The sequence below is a fragment of the Hemibagrus wyckioides genome, linkage group LG18 (assembly GCF_019097595.1).
Source record: "Hemibagrus wyckioides isolate EC202008001 linkage group LG18, SWU_Hwy_1.0, whole genome shotgun sequence".
Taxonomy (NCBI): Eukaryota; Metazoa; Chordata; class Actinopteri; order Siluriformes; family Bagridae; genus Hemibagrus; species Hemibagrus wyckioides.
This window is the reverse complement of record NC_080727.1, coordinates 3,782,119-3,798,509: the sequence shown is the minus strand read 5'-3', so window position 1 is coordinate 3,798,509 and position 16,391 is coordinate 3,782,119. Positions and strand designations below refer to the sequence as shown.

At 40.5% G+C, this 16,391-nt stretch overlaps 1 protein-coding gene across 1 annotated transcript; it reads left to right on the top strand.

Moving 5' to 3' along the window:
- The first annotated feature begins 498 nt into the window (after positions 1-498).
- zgc:92275 (cholesterol 7-desaturase nvd) lies at positions 499-16,162 on the top strand. The gene is made up of 8 exons (XM_058416312.1): positions 499-1,088; positions 5,249-5,437; positions 5,718-5,896; positions 6,117-6,242; positions 7,216-7,335; positions 8,865-9,041; positions 11,198-11,383; positions 12,813-16,162. The coding sequence occupies exons 1-7, from the start codon at positions 653-655 to the stop codon at positions 11,357-11,359; spliced, it is 1,389 nt and encodes a 462-aa protein (XP_058272295.1). The 5' UTR covers positions 499-652; the 3' UTR covers positions 11,360-11,383; positions 12,813-16,162.
- Positions 16,163-16,391: the final 229 nt, after the last annotated feature.

Below are 16,391 nucleotides of genomic sequence, written 5' to 3'. Positions count from 1 at the left end.
TCAGATTTCTCCAGCATGCCTCCAGACACAGTACAAAAGCAAAAGAAGCTACTGTGGATATAAACGAGGGTCAAAGCAACAACTGGTCAGGTGAAAGCCTGGTCTATTCTGATCAGCAACATATCATGAATCATTTTAAAATCAGTACTTTAAAGAAAGACCAACACTCTCAGATATAAAGATACCAAACTGCATTTCCCTTGTGTCGTTCTTTTGCATGCTACATTTAATTCCTGAAAACCTTTTTAAGAAATAATTCAAGGGACAGATTTAATTAAACCTTAAGGACCACAACATATACTTTTTAAACAAAAATGCATACAAAACATACAGCCTTGATGGTACTATTTCAAAAGTACCCTTAGTTCAGAGTATGCTAAAGATTTTCTCTAAGCACACGGATGAAAGGCTATAGATATTGTTTTGCTGTTGCAGTAACGCAAACAATGGCGACCAGGATGAAAGCATCACAACACACACAAGCACAAAAAGCTCGCGCCTCTCCTAGGTTACATTTTAATGTTGGGGGAAAAGGCGTGACGTCACGCCTTACAAATAACGCGCACACGCGGAGAGGCACGAGCGCTTTAGCAGTAATTGATCTTCATGCCAGTGTGTGACAGTGTGTGACATGCACTGATCGAGCTGCATCATGGAGGGTTCCGTGAGTTCGCGGCTCATCAAGGTGTGCGCCGGGGTCGCGATAGCTTTTACTGCAACCGTCCTGATGCACGTGCGAGACCCGTCCGACGTGCTGCTGGACAGCGGTTACGGTTACCCCGAGCTGTGGCGGAAAACCGGCCTGGCCGGAGCACCGGCACGCGCTGCGGCGTGCATCGTGGCGGGCACTCTGCTTCTGGCTGCGGGCTGGCTTTACCGGCTCCTGTTCGCTCCTCTGGAGCTGCTGCGGAGTCCGGACGATGTGGGATACGTGGCCGAGGATGGGCGCTCCCGAGCCCGTGCGGCCAACGAAGTGCGGCGGAGGCGCAAGACCGGGGAACTGCCTCCAGTTTACCCGAACGGTTGGTACCGGATCCTGGACTCGCACATGCTGGAGCGGGGAGACGTCAAGAGCGTTACAGTTTTGGGTATGTAGTCTGTAGATAAGCAGCAAAATGACGCGCGCGAGCTTTTCACGCACTGAACACTCCAGCACGAGCGTGGGAAAACGCGACATAACGAGATTTCCATCTCGACGCTTTTTGTTTTCCAAAAACAGTCACTGAACAAGAACAGATACAGGCCCAGAATGTCATGCATTATGCTGCTAATAATAATAATAATAAAAAATCTGTCCAACTTCAGTAAAATGTGCACGCAGTCACGGACGGACTCATCACGGAGTGCCACTTGATTCAACGAATCATTATAAATATAAATATTTTTAAAGGACATTTTCCTGGTGATTAGCGCATCTCTCTCTCTCTCTCTCTCTCTCTCTCTCTCTCTCTCTCTGTGTGTGTGTGTGTGTGAGAGAGAGTGTAAAAATAGCAATCCTCACACAGTTTTGCAACCATCTGCCCATTTTGAGGTCACTTCAATAACTGCTAAAAATACGGAGTCAAACTGAGATCTTTAACGGTGAAAGAAAATGAATCATAAAACATAAAGCCTAATTCTGAGTTACAAAAAATATTTCGACATTCCCAACTCATGGTTTCTGCATGAATTCTTTTGTAATGTCATATTCTTTTCCCCTGCTCTGTTCAGTTCACTGCAGTGATGGGAATTCCGACTCTTTTCACTGAGTCAAATCACTAGAAAGAACCGACTCTTCCGGCTTCCAAACGACTCGTTGCTATTTTTTTCTCTAAACTGGACAGAATTTTGACCTCTCATTGTTCATCTTTACTTTCCGACAGCTGAATTTTTGCTTTGCTTTTTTTCTCGAATGTGTTTTCAGAATGGCAAAATATGAAGTCTGGGTGTGATATTGATGAATCGATGGATAAAAGAATCATAATGTGAGGTTCTGGAAATTGTTTAGATATTACATGAAGGCATGTGTTTTGCAATAGGCCTAATTCATTTGTAATAGACCACCATATTCCTTTTATATATATGCTTGTGTGTGTGTGTGTGTGTGTCTGTGTGTGTGTGTGTGTGCATAAAAAGGTTTTATACATCCAAGCTGGCCTTCAGTGTACACCTATTAAACATTACCTAGAGATTCAGGAGTAACCAATGCCAGCTAGTCACAAGTGTCACAGCTATGATCAATGCACTACATTTACCCAGTGAAGGTCACTGAGTGGAAATGTCAGAACACACCCAGAGCCTGATAAAATGTTTATCAGAAAATAGACTTCATAAGAAGGTGCTTTTACTTGACATTATTTTTTTATACAGTATATCAGTTAGAGAGATTTTTTGAAGTTCTTATTTGTTTTATATATAACATTCTCAGCAGTGACAGGTGAAGTGAAAGTGAATAATACTGATGATCTCCTCATCATGGCACCTGTTAGTGGGTGGGATATATATATATATATATATATATATATATATATATATATATATATTAGGCAGCAAGTGAACATTTTGTTCTCAAAGCTGATGAGTTAGAAGCAGGGAAAATGGGCAAGTGTAAGGATTTGAGTGAGAAGGGCCAAATTGTGATGGCTAGACCACTGGATCAGAGCATCTTCAAAACTGCAGCTCTTGTGGGGTGTTCCCAGTCTGCAGTGGTCAGTATCTATCTATAAATCCAAGAAAGGAACAATGGTGAACTGGCAACAGGGTCATGGGCGGTCAAGGCACATTGATGCACGTGGGGAGCGATGGCTGGCCCGTGTGATCCGATCCAACAGATGAGCTACTGTTGCTCCGATTGCTGAAGAAGTTAATGCTGGTTCTGATAGAAAGGTGTCAGAATACACACTGCATGATGGGTCAGGGCTCTTAGAGAATATGAGAACCTGCATATCAGGCTGTTCAGACAGTTTTGCATATTTGTTATTTGTCGGTTTAAATGCGGCTCTCCATGATCACTTAGTACCGAAGATCTGCTGACTCCGGTCAGGCCACAGACACTGATTATATTACTGACCGAATGTAACCTTGCTGTAGAAAATTGAGGATTAAGCTGTTTGAGTTTGAATCTCATCACCAAGGCAGTTCAGCGTCTTTAGTTACCTCACGTTCTTTCTTCTCTTTTCGCTCATAGGAAGGTTGCTTTGGAGAGAACTTTTTGTGTTGTAAACATTTTGGGAAAACTTTTTGTCACTGAGGGACTCGAATGTATCCTGGCTGCTTAGAAACCACACGTTTCTTCTCTGAATGACCTTGGAGAAGATCTGGCTGGGGGCCAAGATTCATAATACAATACTGTCTTATACAATATGTATAAGATGACGTAGAAATAATCTGCCCTGAAGGATGTACATATCATACCATAGATATTTGTGATTGATGTATGATTTCTACTTGCGCAAAGGAACTATATTGTTTCGGTAATTTCCGAGATTACCCATAAAGCTGTTTGATTTCCTGCTACTAGTGGTTCGATTGCTAATTCTCCAGCTAAAGAGAGCACTGCGGCGGCGCTTTAGTCCTTAAATCTGTTTATCTTGTGCATCCCATATGTAAAATAAAGACATGTAGATTAAATAAAACAATTAAATGTTTACCCCGTCTGCAGTAAAATAGCTCGGTGCTCCTGAACGCAGATTTGAGTAAAGGAATCATTGTTTCTTCACAACAGAGTTGTGAATATGGAAAAGCATCTGCATTTAAAAGTTCACTTCCAAGTTTAATGGTCTGTGGATATTGCACAAGTGGTTACGGACTATGAAAGGATGAATGAATAAATCATGGTTTTTACTGCGTAGTGCTGGTGAGGGCTGTTAATATCACCCTAGGGACAGTTCTCAGGGAATATGATTTAATTAGGGTTTAAGTGGTACTGTTAGAGAGGGGTTATTGATTGAGACGCCTCCAGGAAGTGCAGAATTAAAGAGACACAACCTACAAATGTCTCAGAGGTTGATGGAGAGTCAGTATTTTAGAGAAAAGTTCCAAGATGGAAGATTTTTTGTCTCATATATGGCTATACAGCGTACAACTTGTAAAGTAAAATGAAAACCCGGCCTCCTCTTTCTTAAACTGTACAGAGAAAAAAACTCTTTACAAAATTAAAAAGTAAGAGAAAAATAGAATAATATTTATGAAAATAATAAAATAGGAATATTCCTGTTTCTTTTTTATCTGTAAAGGCTGTTGGCAGTGAAATAAATATTTTATTTCTTAAAACATTAATAGCCTTTGGGTTTTATTAAGTATACAATTTTATGCATACACTATATTTCCAAAAGTTTTGGGATGTCTGTCTTCACATGCACATGAATGTAATATGGAGTTGTCCCACCCTTTGCAGCTATAACAGCTTCAACTCTTCTGGGAAGGCTTTCCACAAGGTTTAGGAGTGTGTTTATGGGAATTTTTGACCGTTCCTCTAGAAGCACATTTGTGAGGTCAGGCACTGATGTTGGACAAGAAGGTCTGGCTCACAGTCTCCGCTCTAATTCATCCCAAAGGTGTTCTATGGGGTTGAGGTCAGGACTCTGTGCAGGCCAGTCAAGTTCCTCCACATTGTCCAAAATGTCTTGGTATGAAGCTGAAGCATTAAGAGTTCCTTTCACTGGAACTAAGGGGCCGAGCCCAACCCCTGAAAAACAACACCTGAATTCAGTGATTTGGAGGGGTGTCCCAAAACTTTAGTGTATGTAATTAGACAAATAAATTTGCATTGATGTCAATTGTTTATGTAGCACCATTAAAAGAACACAAGTTAACTAATGTGCTTTACACCACTGATTTAAAACCCTCAAATTATAATATTAGTAATAATAATAATAATCATCATCATCATCATCATCATCAGCAAAAATAGCGAAAGCATGATCACCTCTAAGCTTTGATTTAGATCTGGGATCCATTATTATGCGATTGATCACATTACAAAATCTAAGAATATCAGTAATCAACTGGAAACTATTGATTGTTTTGTCTAAGGTTTGCCCTAAATGTTGCCCTTGTCACCTGTATTGTCAATTAAATTTATTTTGCTCTCTGATGGCCTTAAATCCTGTGTTGTTAAATCCTATTGAAGTAGCATGACCAATGGCCGACTGCTGCCCTCTTCAGGATGGAAAAGCATGTTTTTGAGAATAGCGTTTGCCTGATTTCCAGCAAAAGACACAACCATCTCTGCTGTCGTAACTTCCCTGTGTTCTGTTTGTGTTCTCAGGTGAGCAGGTGGCTGTGTTCCGGGGTCAGGATGGGAAGGTCCATGTGGTGGATGCCTACTGCCCCCATCTAGGGGCCAACCTGGCTGTAGGGGGCCGAGTGGTGGGCAACTGTATAGAATGTCCTTTCCATGGGTGGCAATTTCGAGGAGAGGATGGGAAGTGTGTCAGAATTCCATATGCTGAAAAAGGTATGGTAATAGATAGATAGATAGATAGATAGATAGATAGATAGATAGATAGATAGATAGATAGATAGATAGATAGATAGATAGATAGATAGATAGATAGATTAAATTGATGGAGTGGTAAATAAATGGATCGATGGATTGATAGAAGGCTGAATGAATGGACAGATAGATAAGTGGATAAATAGAGCTATGTACAAATATATGACTAGATATAATCTAGCTAGGTAGCTAGTTTTGCTAGTTATCTCTGTACCATGTGTATGTGTTTTTATATGTACAGTGCCGGAGTTTGCTAAGGTGCGCTGCTGGCTGAGCTGTGAGGTCAATGAGCAGATCTTGGTTTGGTTCCACTGTGATGGAGAGCAACCAAGCTGGACGGTTCCTGAGCAGAAAGAGATCACCAGTCAGGAGTGGGTTTACCGCGGACGCACGGAGCACTTCATCAATGCTCACATAGAGGTAATGCTACATGATATGAAGCATAAAATTCACCAGGCAGCAGGATAGACATTTTTTTTCTAGAAATTTCCAAGGAAATGGTCCACACTGAAAAACTGAGGCTGTCTGGTTAATGTTATATCTCTAATTTTACTGAAAGTAAATTGATGGAGCAGTGATGCATGAAATTAGATTTAGAAAAAAGGGTATTGCATCACTTGGATATGTTTAACCTGCGTAGGAGATACCAGAGAATGCTGCAGACATCGCTCATCTGGCTCATCTCCACACACCGGGCATCGTGAGTGGCGTGGACCTGCGTTACACCAACAGCAAGACCTGGGAGTTCATCCGCCATGACTGGAAGGTGAGCAAGCCTGAATGTGATCCTACATGAGCTCTTTAATATTATTCACAAACAGCTGGTGTTCAACAGGTTCATTTTAACCAAATACCTGATTCCAGCTTTCCACATACACTATATCGCCAAAAGTTTTGGGACGTCTGCCTTTACATGCACATGAACGTAATATGGATTTGTCCCGTCCTTTGCAGCTATAACAGCTTCAAGTCTTCTGGGAAGGCTTTCCACAAGGTTTAGGAGTGTGTTTATGGGAATTTTTGACCATTCCTCTAGAAGTCCATTTGTGAGGTCAGGCACTGATGTTGGATGAGAAGCTCACAGTCTCTGCTCTAATTCATCCCAAAGGTCTTCTTTCGGGTTGAGGTCAGGACTCGCTCATCCATGTCTTTATGGACCTTGCTTTGTGCACTGGTGTGCAGTCATGTTGGAACAGGAAGGGGTCATCCCCAAACTGTTCCCACAAAGTTGGGAGCACAAAATTGTCCAAAATATCTTGGTATGCTGAAGCATTTAGAGTTCCTTTCACTGGAACTAAGGGGCCAAACAACAACACCTGAATTCAATGATTTGGCGGGGTGTTCCAAAACTTTTGGAAATATAGTGTAAATCAGGTGTAATGGAAATTAGAAATGGTTCTATACACCATATAGAGCCGTGCAGTCAGAGGAAAATAACAAATGTGTGGGTGTAAACAGTAACTCGCATGCTTCTAAGTGCTCTATTCCTTTCATAATGCACAATGTGGTCATGAATTGACAAAGAGATCAAGATGTTTAATCAAGAACTTAACCCGGGCTCATTTAAACTCGACCTTCCACTCGATAATACTGACGCTGTAATTATCTTCCTGTCATATAATGAAATTCCTGGCATTTGCTTAATGACTCATCATGTAGTCTAGTACCATACGATACAGTCACAACACTTCTTGTTCATTTCAGTGCTTTCACTTTGACGTGTGTGTGTGTTTTCTTAGGTGGAATGGAATCCAGAGCCGGAGCCTAATAAGCACTGTTCTCAGATGTTAGTAAAGCACGCCCTCACTGTATTCGGACGCCACTGGCCTCTCTTGGACGTGAACGTTGTGGCCAGACAGGTAATGATAAAACTGACCAGCAGGGGGCAGCATCGAATTATGGTATGTCTTGCTGATTCAAGCGCTATATAACGTTTTTCTGTGAGATGATGGTGGTGTTTATGCAGACGTTTTTCAGAAATACTGTTATAAAAAATTACTCAACATCTTTGAATGTAAAAATGCTGTGGGATAATCCAGCAACAACAAAAAATGCCTGACACTTATGAATCACTGTTAGCGTTGGCGAATGGTCCTGATATACTGTAAGAGGAATAAAACACTTCAGGATGTTCCGCTTTAGAAAGCTAATCAGATTATTTTCCTGTAGCAGCACAGCTCCACTGACTTATAATGCATAAATCGTAAGCACTGGCAAGCTGCCACTGAGTTTGCAATCATAACGCTAACAAAATGCTATGTCTCTAAAAATCGATGTAAATGAATATCTTGCTTTTTAGTATTATTACCTTAAAAGGTCACATGACCAGAGAGGCACATCAGATATGCATGTCTCAAGCTTGGGAAAGGAATAAGACACGTTGGCGGGTCAATATGAGCTCAAATGTCATGTCCCTAGCGATGGAATTGTGTTATCGATGATCACTGGCCTACTTCGTATTAAATGCACAATTCTTGTGCGGTGTAACATACACCAGTGTGTGTGTAGGTGTGTGTACAGTAAGTCTCGGACAGCTCCTTCGCTGTTGCTTGTAATGCGTCTAGATGGATTTTTCATTAAAATTCTCTCTCGGCCAATATTTCATCAAAAACCGAATGTTGAATGATGAAAAATCAGGACGAGAATCTTTCTCCAGCTCGAGTGTAAAGAATTTAATGCACAGCCACTGAAGAGGGAGTTTTTCACATCTGCCCTTCACACACAATTTACCTTCAGCATTCTCTTATTTGTCTCTGTGTGTGATTGTGGTATCTTTGAAAAGCTCGAGCGTGTAACCATGGTGATGCTAATTATACGCAGTGATATGTGGGAGACGTGTCAGTGCTCAAGGCTGCACAGGAGTGAGAGTGTGTGTGTGTGTGTGTGTGTGTGTGTAAGTGTGTGAGAAGAAGTGAAGCTGAAGGCCGTTTGACTGCACACAGCATGCTCAGTAGAAGTGCTGCAGCCACGTCGTCCATGATAAAGAACATGAGGAAGGATATGAGGATGGAGAAGGACGACCTACGTACTTCAAGGGCTCTGTCTAGAACTTTGAAGATTTCTGAACCAGTCCTAGGCATGTGCAGTACAATATAAAAGATCCTCTTGGACGCATACTGTTATAGGAAAACAATCAACATCATGGTGGAGTAATGCGGCCTGACGTGAGTTTATTTTACCTTCAGGATGTGGATTGTTTTCCTGTAGCATTACATCCTGTGGTGTTTTATTCCTCTTACACCTCGGCAATTTTCATACAAGCACGTTAAAATAAACCTTCGATAAAAATATGTATCATACGCTCAAAGCAGTGTGCTGAAAGACATTAAAATGCGAGGACACTGCAGGTCCTGTTAGGATTAACAGGAAGCGTGTGTTTTCTCCTCAGGTCGGTCCAGGTGTAGTGTTCCTGCTGTTTAATCACAAATTCCTGGGTCGTGGTGTGATCTTACACTGTGTGACCCCGGTGGAGCCCCTGCTGCAGTGTGTGTCACACACCATCTTCTACCAGAGCAACATTCCTCCGCTGGTGCCAAAATTCATCCTGCGAGCAGAGTGTATTCAGGTAACTTGTTCCAAACAAACACCTCCACTGTATGACGTCACTCACAGCAGTGTGTGTGTGTGTGTGTATGTGGGTGAGTAAGGCAAAACATGTTTGTTATCCCAACATTCACACTTGGACTGGAGCTATGAGAATAGTGTAGCTAACAAATTAGTCTATCTTGCCCAGTTATCCAGTGACTTGCTAAGTCACACAGTGATCCACTGACATGGGGAGATTTACAGAGATCCAGGCACTGATGTGTGTGGTTTTACAGTGATCCAGTGACCTATGTAGATTTTTAATGGTCATGACCTATGTAGGGCCATAGTACTTTTGCGGTGATCCAGTGACTTATGTCAATTTGCAATGATCCCTTCACTGAAGTAGTTTTTCAATGTTTCAGTGACTTAACCTAGGTTTACAGTGAACCAAGACATTTAATGCATTTTTGCAGTGATCCAGTGCCTTGTGTATTTGTACAGTGATCCAGTGCCTTGTGTTATTCTACTGTGATCCCATGCCCTGTGGAGTTTTACAATGATCCCGTGCCCTGTGGAGTTTTACAATGATCCCGTGCCCTGTGGAGTTTTACAATGATCCCATGCCCTGTGGAGTTTTACAATGATCCCGTGCCCTGTGGAGTTTTACAATGATCCCGTGCCCTGTGGAGTTTTACAATGATCCCATGCCCTGTGGAGTTTTACAATGATCCCGTGCCCTGTGGAGTTTTACAATGATCCCGTGCCCTGTGGAGTTTTACAATGATCCCATGCCCTGTGGAGTTTTACAATGATCCCGTGCCCTGTGGAGTTTTACAATGATCCCGTGCCCTGTGGAGTTTTACAATGATCCCGTGCCCTGTGGAGTTTTACAATGATCCCATGCCCTGTGGAGTTTTACAATGATCCTGTGCCTTGTGGAGTTCTACAGTGATCTGGTGACTTGTGTATTTGTACAGTGATCCAGTGCCTTGTAGAGTTGTACAGTGATCCAGTGCCTTTTGGAGTTTAACAGGGCCAGGTGTAATTCTACTGTGATCCAGTGTCTGCAGTAGTTATGCAGTGATTCAGTGTCTTGTGTAATTGTACAGTGATCCCATGCCTTGTGGAGATTTACAGTGATCCAGTGTCTTGTGGAGTTATACAGTGATCCCATGCCTTGTGGAGTTTTACAGTGATCCCGTGCCTTGTGGATTTTTACAGTGACTCAGTGCCATGAGGAGTTGCACAGTGATCCAGTGCCTTGTGGAGTTTTACAGTGATCCCATGCCTTGTGGGGATTTACAGTGATCCCATGCCTTGTGGAGATTTACAGTGATCCAGTGTCTTGTGGAGTTATACAGTGATCCCATGCCTTGTGGAGTTTTACAGTGATCCCATGCCTTGTAAAGTTGCACAGTGATCCAGTGCCTTGTGGATTTGTACAGTAATCCAGTGCCTTGTGTATGTGTACAGTGATCCAGTAACTTGTACAGTGATTTAGTGCCTTTTGGAGTTTAACAGTGATCCAGTGCTATGTGTAATTTTACCATGATACAGTGTCCTTAGTAGTTATACAGTGATCTAGTGCCTTTTGTAATTGTATAGTTATCCAATACCTTGTGGAGTTTTACAGTGATCCAGTGCCTTGTGGAGTTTTACAGTGATCCAGTGCCTTGTGGAGTTCTACAGTGATCCAGTGCCTTGTTTATTTGTACAGTGATCTAGTGCCTTGTGTGCCAGTGATCCATTGACTCTCTTTTTTCCCTGTTTCAGTGACATATGCAGTGTTACAGCAATCCAGGCTCACAACGAATTTTACAGTGATCCATTGCATTAAAATAATTTTACAGTTCAAGAGACTTTTGTAGTTTTTTTTAGTGATCCACTGACTTATGTATTTTTTATACAGTGATCAAGTGGCGTGCAATTTTATAGCAATACAGTGACATGAATTGTGACTGTAATTCTGTAGTAACCCAGTGACGTACATATATATGTCCTAGTAACATCTGGCCTAGACTAGTCTTTTTCATTTTTTGTCCCATGAGAGCTTGAGAGGGATCACGAACAATAACATGCAATGAAAATGAAGTGTCCAGGCAGTCGAACGCTGTAGTTTTTCTCAATCAATAATCAGTAATCAAGTCAAGTCATCAGTCACCTCTCTCTCTCTCTCTCTCTCTCTCGTGGCAGTTTGAGCGGGATGTAATGATCTGGAACAATAAGAAGTATATCTCTAAACCGCTGCTGGTGAAAGAGGACTCGGCCATCCAGAAACACCGGCGCTGGTACAGTCAGTTCTACAGCGAGAACAGCCCACGTCTGCGCTTCCAACACGACACGCTGGACTTCTGACCAAACACATGGACTGGACTCAAGGTAACATTCATCTTATAGAGATAAGGATACTTTATTGGGAATATTATAATTACTAGCACTCTATAATGTTGTCAGTCAAATTAAAAAGTGTCAGGTTAAATGAATTTATCAACAAGTAGGATTGTATTTTATTATATTATATTATTGTATATTTTATTGTATTATATTTTATTAATTTAAGTCATAAAAGCATTTATAACCATTGACTGAAAGTTTAATGCATTATGCATTATCACCACACCTCTGTCATATCAGTTATTTTATCTATTATTCACCAACGTTATTTAAGTTGGCTTCGGTCTTGACGGCGATAAATATTAAATCTACAGCGACAGCAAATCGACGTCTCTTATCATTACTGTCACTGTCAATTACAGAAACTATATTGTTTTTCATCTTTTTTTTTGTCACCTTTTTTGTATTTCCTCAAATATACATATTAGGAGCAGATTTTAAAAATATTGCTAATGTAATATAAAAGAAAAGTGTAATGATGTTTGGGATCAGATTTTATAAAGCATGAGATAAGTAAAATGCATAGTAAGGATAGTGTGGATGATTTCATGTAGTCAGTTTGTCGCAAAATGTTGACATAAAATTATAGACACTATATAGGCACTTTTTTTCCCTAGTGGTATAAATAATGAATAGTGAAAAAAGAGAGATATAACATTTTCTAATGGCAGTGACCATCTTAATAAATCTACAATTAAAAAAATAATAGCTTATAATTCTTTGTAATTAATGTTGTACTGATTAGAGAGTAGCATTGTTTCTAAAAATCCAAAAGAAATGTTTCCATATATACACTGATCAGGCATAACATTATGAGCACTGAGAGGTGAAGTGAATAAGACTGATGATCTCCTCATCATGGCACCTGTTAGTGGGTGGGATATATTAGGCATCAAGTGAACATTTTGTCCTCAAAGTTGATGTGTTAGAAGCAGGAAAAATGGACAAGCGTAAGGATTTGAGCGAGTTTGACGAAGGGCCAAATTGTGATGGCTAGACCACTGGATCAGAGCATCTCCAAAACTGTAGCTCTTGTGGGGTGTTCCCGGTCTGCAGTGGTCAGTATCTATCAAAAGTGGTCCAATGAAGGAACACTGGGGAACAAGTGACAGGGTCATGGACAGCAAAGGCTCATTGATGGACGTGGGGAGTGAAGGCTGGCCCGTGTGATCCGATCCAACAGACGAGCTACTGTTGCTCAAATTGCTAAAGAAGTTAATGCTGGTTCTGACAGAATGGTGTCAGAATACACAGTGCAGGACGGGTCAGGGCTGTTTTGGCAGGAACAGGGGGACCAACGCAATATTAGGCAGGTGGTTATAATGTTATGCCTGGTCGGTGTAAATATTGACTCTTGAGTACTGAGATTTGTGTTAATTGCTGTTATGTTATCATCCTTTTTCCTCTTATACAGATGTTATGCAGCTGTTCAATCAGAGAATGAGGACAGGATCCTTGCGACGGTCCTTCCCAGTCCTGAAACACTTTAGCGGATTAAATCGTGTAAGATGAGCCCATGATCTTAAAATATTCAAACCTTCTACAATCAGTACAGAAAATCTCAAAAAACCCAAGAGGATGCCGTGACGGTAGCAGCTTATTTCCTTCCGTTTTTAAGGACCGTGCCGTCCTTGTTGAAGTGCCTGAGAGGACCGTGAATCATTAATACAAGTGCTAACTTTCTCTCGCTCTGTGAGAATCGCTGTAGCTTGACTTTCCTGCATATTGCATTGTAATCAGGGGAATTCAACACATCACAACACATCGCAGACTCAAGAGCTCTTCCAGCCAATGCAAGCAATAACAGCTGACGGGCCAGGAGACTAAACCGAAGCCACAAGACTCGATCATTTCTACACTGTGAATTACGGAGGACGTCCTCTTGGTGTTACTGAAATACAGGGCTTGAATTGGTGCAGCAGTCTCTGGAATTAGCCACATCGAGCCGCATTGCTTCAAGTGTGTGTCAGATTCTATCACTGTATGGCAAAGCCTGAAGCCGATATCTTTTTCTTAATTAATAGGAAACTGCTATTTAGAAATAATATCAAAGGAGGCGTGGTCTCTGTGCCTGTCTGAATAATATTATGTAAAATCGCGGTCAGCTTTAAAAGTATCTGCGATATATAATGGGTAATTAAGCGTGCGTCATCTTGGCCATTGTCTCAGAACAGAAGATGTACAATGCTTTCTCCTTAAGGAAATAATACTTTTTATCCATTTATAGTTAGGTTTTAATGTTCCGCAAAACATAGTATCTCTCACGTTATATCGGAAAGTTTTACATCCCTCTGTCCTTAAGACTGGGTCAGAAAACAGACCTTAAAAGCACTGACACTGGAGACTCCTTCCAGAGATGCTTCAGAAAACCTAATGCTAATGTATTGCATTAATATAAATCTGTGATTTGATTTGAGGCTGCTACAAATAAATTAAAAATGACCAATGACCAATGTACACTGTAGCTACATGTCATTCATCATTCAGTTCAAACCAATGCTGAAATTGAAAGCAAATAGAATCCACTATACAGTTTGTCTCTTCCTATGTGAGGCTTCTTGAGGTTTCAGTGTGATATGTTCTTCAGGTTCATTGCGATATGTTAGAGCATGCACTAAAAGCGTTTAGCCTTTCATAAAGCTCGATATCTACAGAACTGTTATCTAATCACGTTTTTCTTTTTAAAAACTAACAGTGGTGTTTGTCCTTGTGCGCTGCCAGACTACTTCCTGTTGCTCATTTGCTGTATTTGCAACAACGAGAGCAGTCTGTTCTGTACAAATAGAATAGAACGGCATATTCCAGCCCTAATCTCTGCCCATTATTTTTGCATATGGCATATGGCTGATTAACTCAAACTAGCATTTCTGCACTGTTCTCTAAACTAAGAATAAGTTTTGAATGGAAAATATTCCCACAAACTATTGCACTATTAACACCAAAGTTCAGACTTAGATAAAGTCACAATATGAAATATTGAAACATGTTTTAAGGTGGAGCAGCACGGTGGCTTGGTGGTTAGCAATGCTCACTCTTCACAGCAAGAAGGTCCTGGGTTCTCCCTGTGCCTGCGTGGGTGTACTCTGGTTTTCCTCCCACAGTCCAAAAACATGTACAGTAGGTTGATTGGTAATTCTAAATTGACCATAGGAGTGTGTGTGTGTGTGTGTGTGTGTGTGGTTGTCTGTCTATATGTGTAGCCCTGTGATGGACTGGTGACCTGTCTAGGGTGTCCCCCTGCCTTTTGCCCAATGTGTGCTGGGATAGGCTCCAGCAGATCCCCGTGACCCTAATTAGGAATAAAGTGGGTATAGACAATGGATGGATGGATGTTTTATGGTATAAATGGCTCACAGAAATCATTGACAATCATTAACTCATTAATATTAAATCAACTGGCTTTAGACATATAAGCTTATAGAGATTGCTCTCGGAAGCACCTTTTATACCACAGTATGGTTGAATGCAGGGTTCTGATTGGTCGCTGGATATGGACTCATTTTCTAGAACAATTCAAGATCAAACATTAAACCAAAAAAAGTGTAATATTTTGATATGGTTAGTTTTCTGAAAGGAGATGTTTATTAGACGTTGATGGAAGGAGTCTCCAGTACGAGTCGGTACTTTTCCAATTATTAAAACTAATTTCTAGCTGTTATAATTAATACAATGACATAATATTAGATGTAAATATAAATGGATAAAAACAATTGTTTATTACTTAAATAACTGTGGTTATTAGAAAACAATCACACAACCATGTTATGTATTTCTTTTTAATATATATATATATAATTGTTTTTAATGTTAGAATTCTTTAACTGAATGATAGTAGGGTTAGTTTTCTTATTTTATAGAATTCCGATTGCTTTCTGTATCTAGTCTCCATTTGAAACTAGAAACATCTTGGATCTTAGGCGACTTGTTTTTCTTTCTTTTTTTCCCATATTGCTTTATTAAAACACCGGATACGTTTCCGGATGGAGGGAAGAATCTTATTTCACAAGTTAATGACCCTTTAATAATGTCTTTCAGCAGCTCTTCTAAAACAAATCCCTCATCATGAATCCCAGACTGTAAGCAGGTTTGTTTCTCACACTCGTGTCATCCTCAGCCTGTGTGTCCTAACACTAAGTGGTGTTAATTAATATCTTATGTTACAACACGATCAGCCCATTATGATAAGTGCCATGTGCTGCGCCTGAGCCTGTGAATACATTTCAAATGTCATCTAACTACACCGAGAGAGAGAGAGAGAGAGAGAGAGAGAGAGGGGTGCATGATGGGTTATTGTCCTGAACATTATGTCAGCATGCAGATGTTGCCTGATGAAATTAGCTTCGTATCAGATACAGTGTATTTGAGGTGCCTACGCTTACACGCATGACTGCACGGCATGACTCTCTCTCTCTCTGTCTCTCTCTCTCAACTCTCTCTCTCTCGCTCTTCATCTATCTCTCAACTCTCTCTCTCTCGCTCTTCATCTATCTCTTGCTATTTGTGTGCTCTGCGTCTGTGCAGGCAACACAGTGAGCCTGAGAAATGCACCGCCCGCAGGCACTGTGATAAAGCGAGTGAAACAGTGTGTTCTTTTTGCCTTGTCATCTGGATTGATTTTTATAAATCTATTTCGTGTCTCTCCGAGATGAATCACACAGGTTTCTGTACCATCTTCTCTAATCTATACATAGCATAGGAGGGAAGAGACTTTTTACTTTATTTTTTTCGTTTTTATTAAATTGGATTCAAGTGAGCTTAAAACCTGCAGGAAATAGACTTGTGTATATATATATATATATATATATATATATATATATATATATATATATATATATATATATATATATATATAATATCTCATATATACATTGTTTAATATATGATAATGCAATATTACAGCACTGATTGTAGAACGCAGTAGATGTCTGTTGGTTTTAAAAAAAGGTTCTGCTCGGAAGTATAAAGACCTTTTACTGGAGTGCAGTTGTTAATA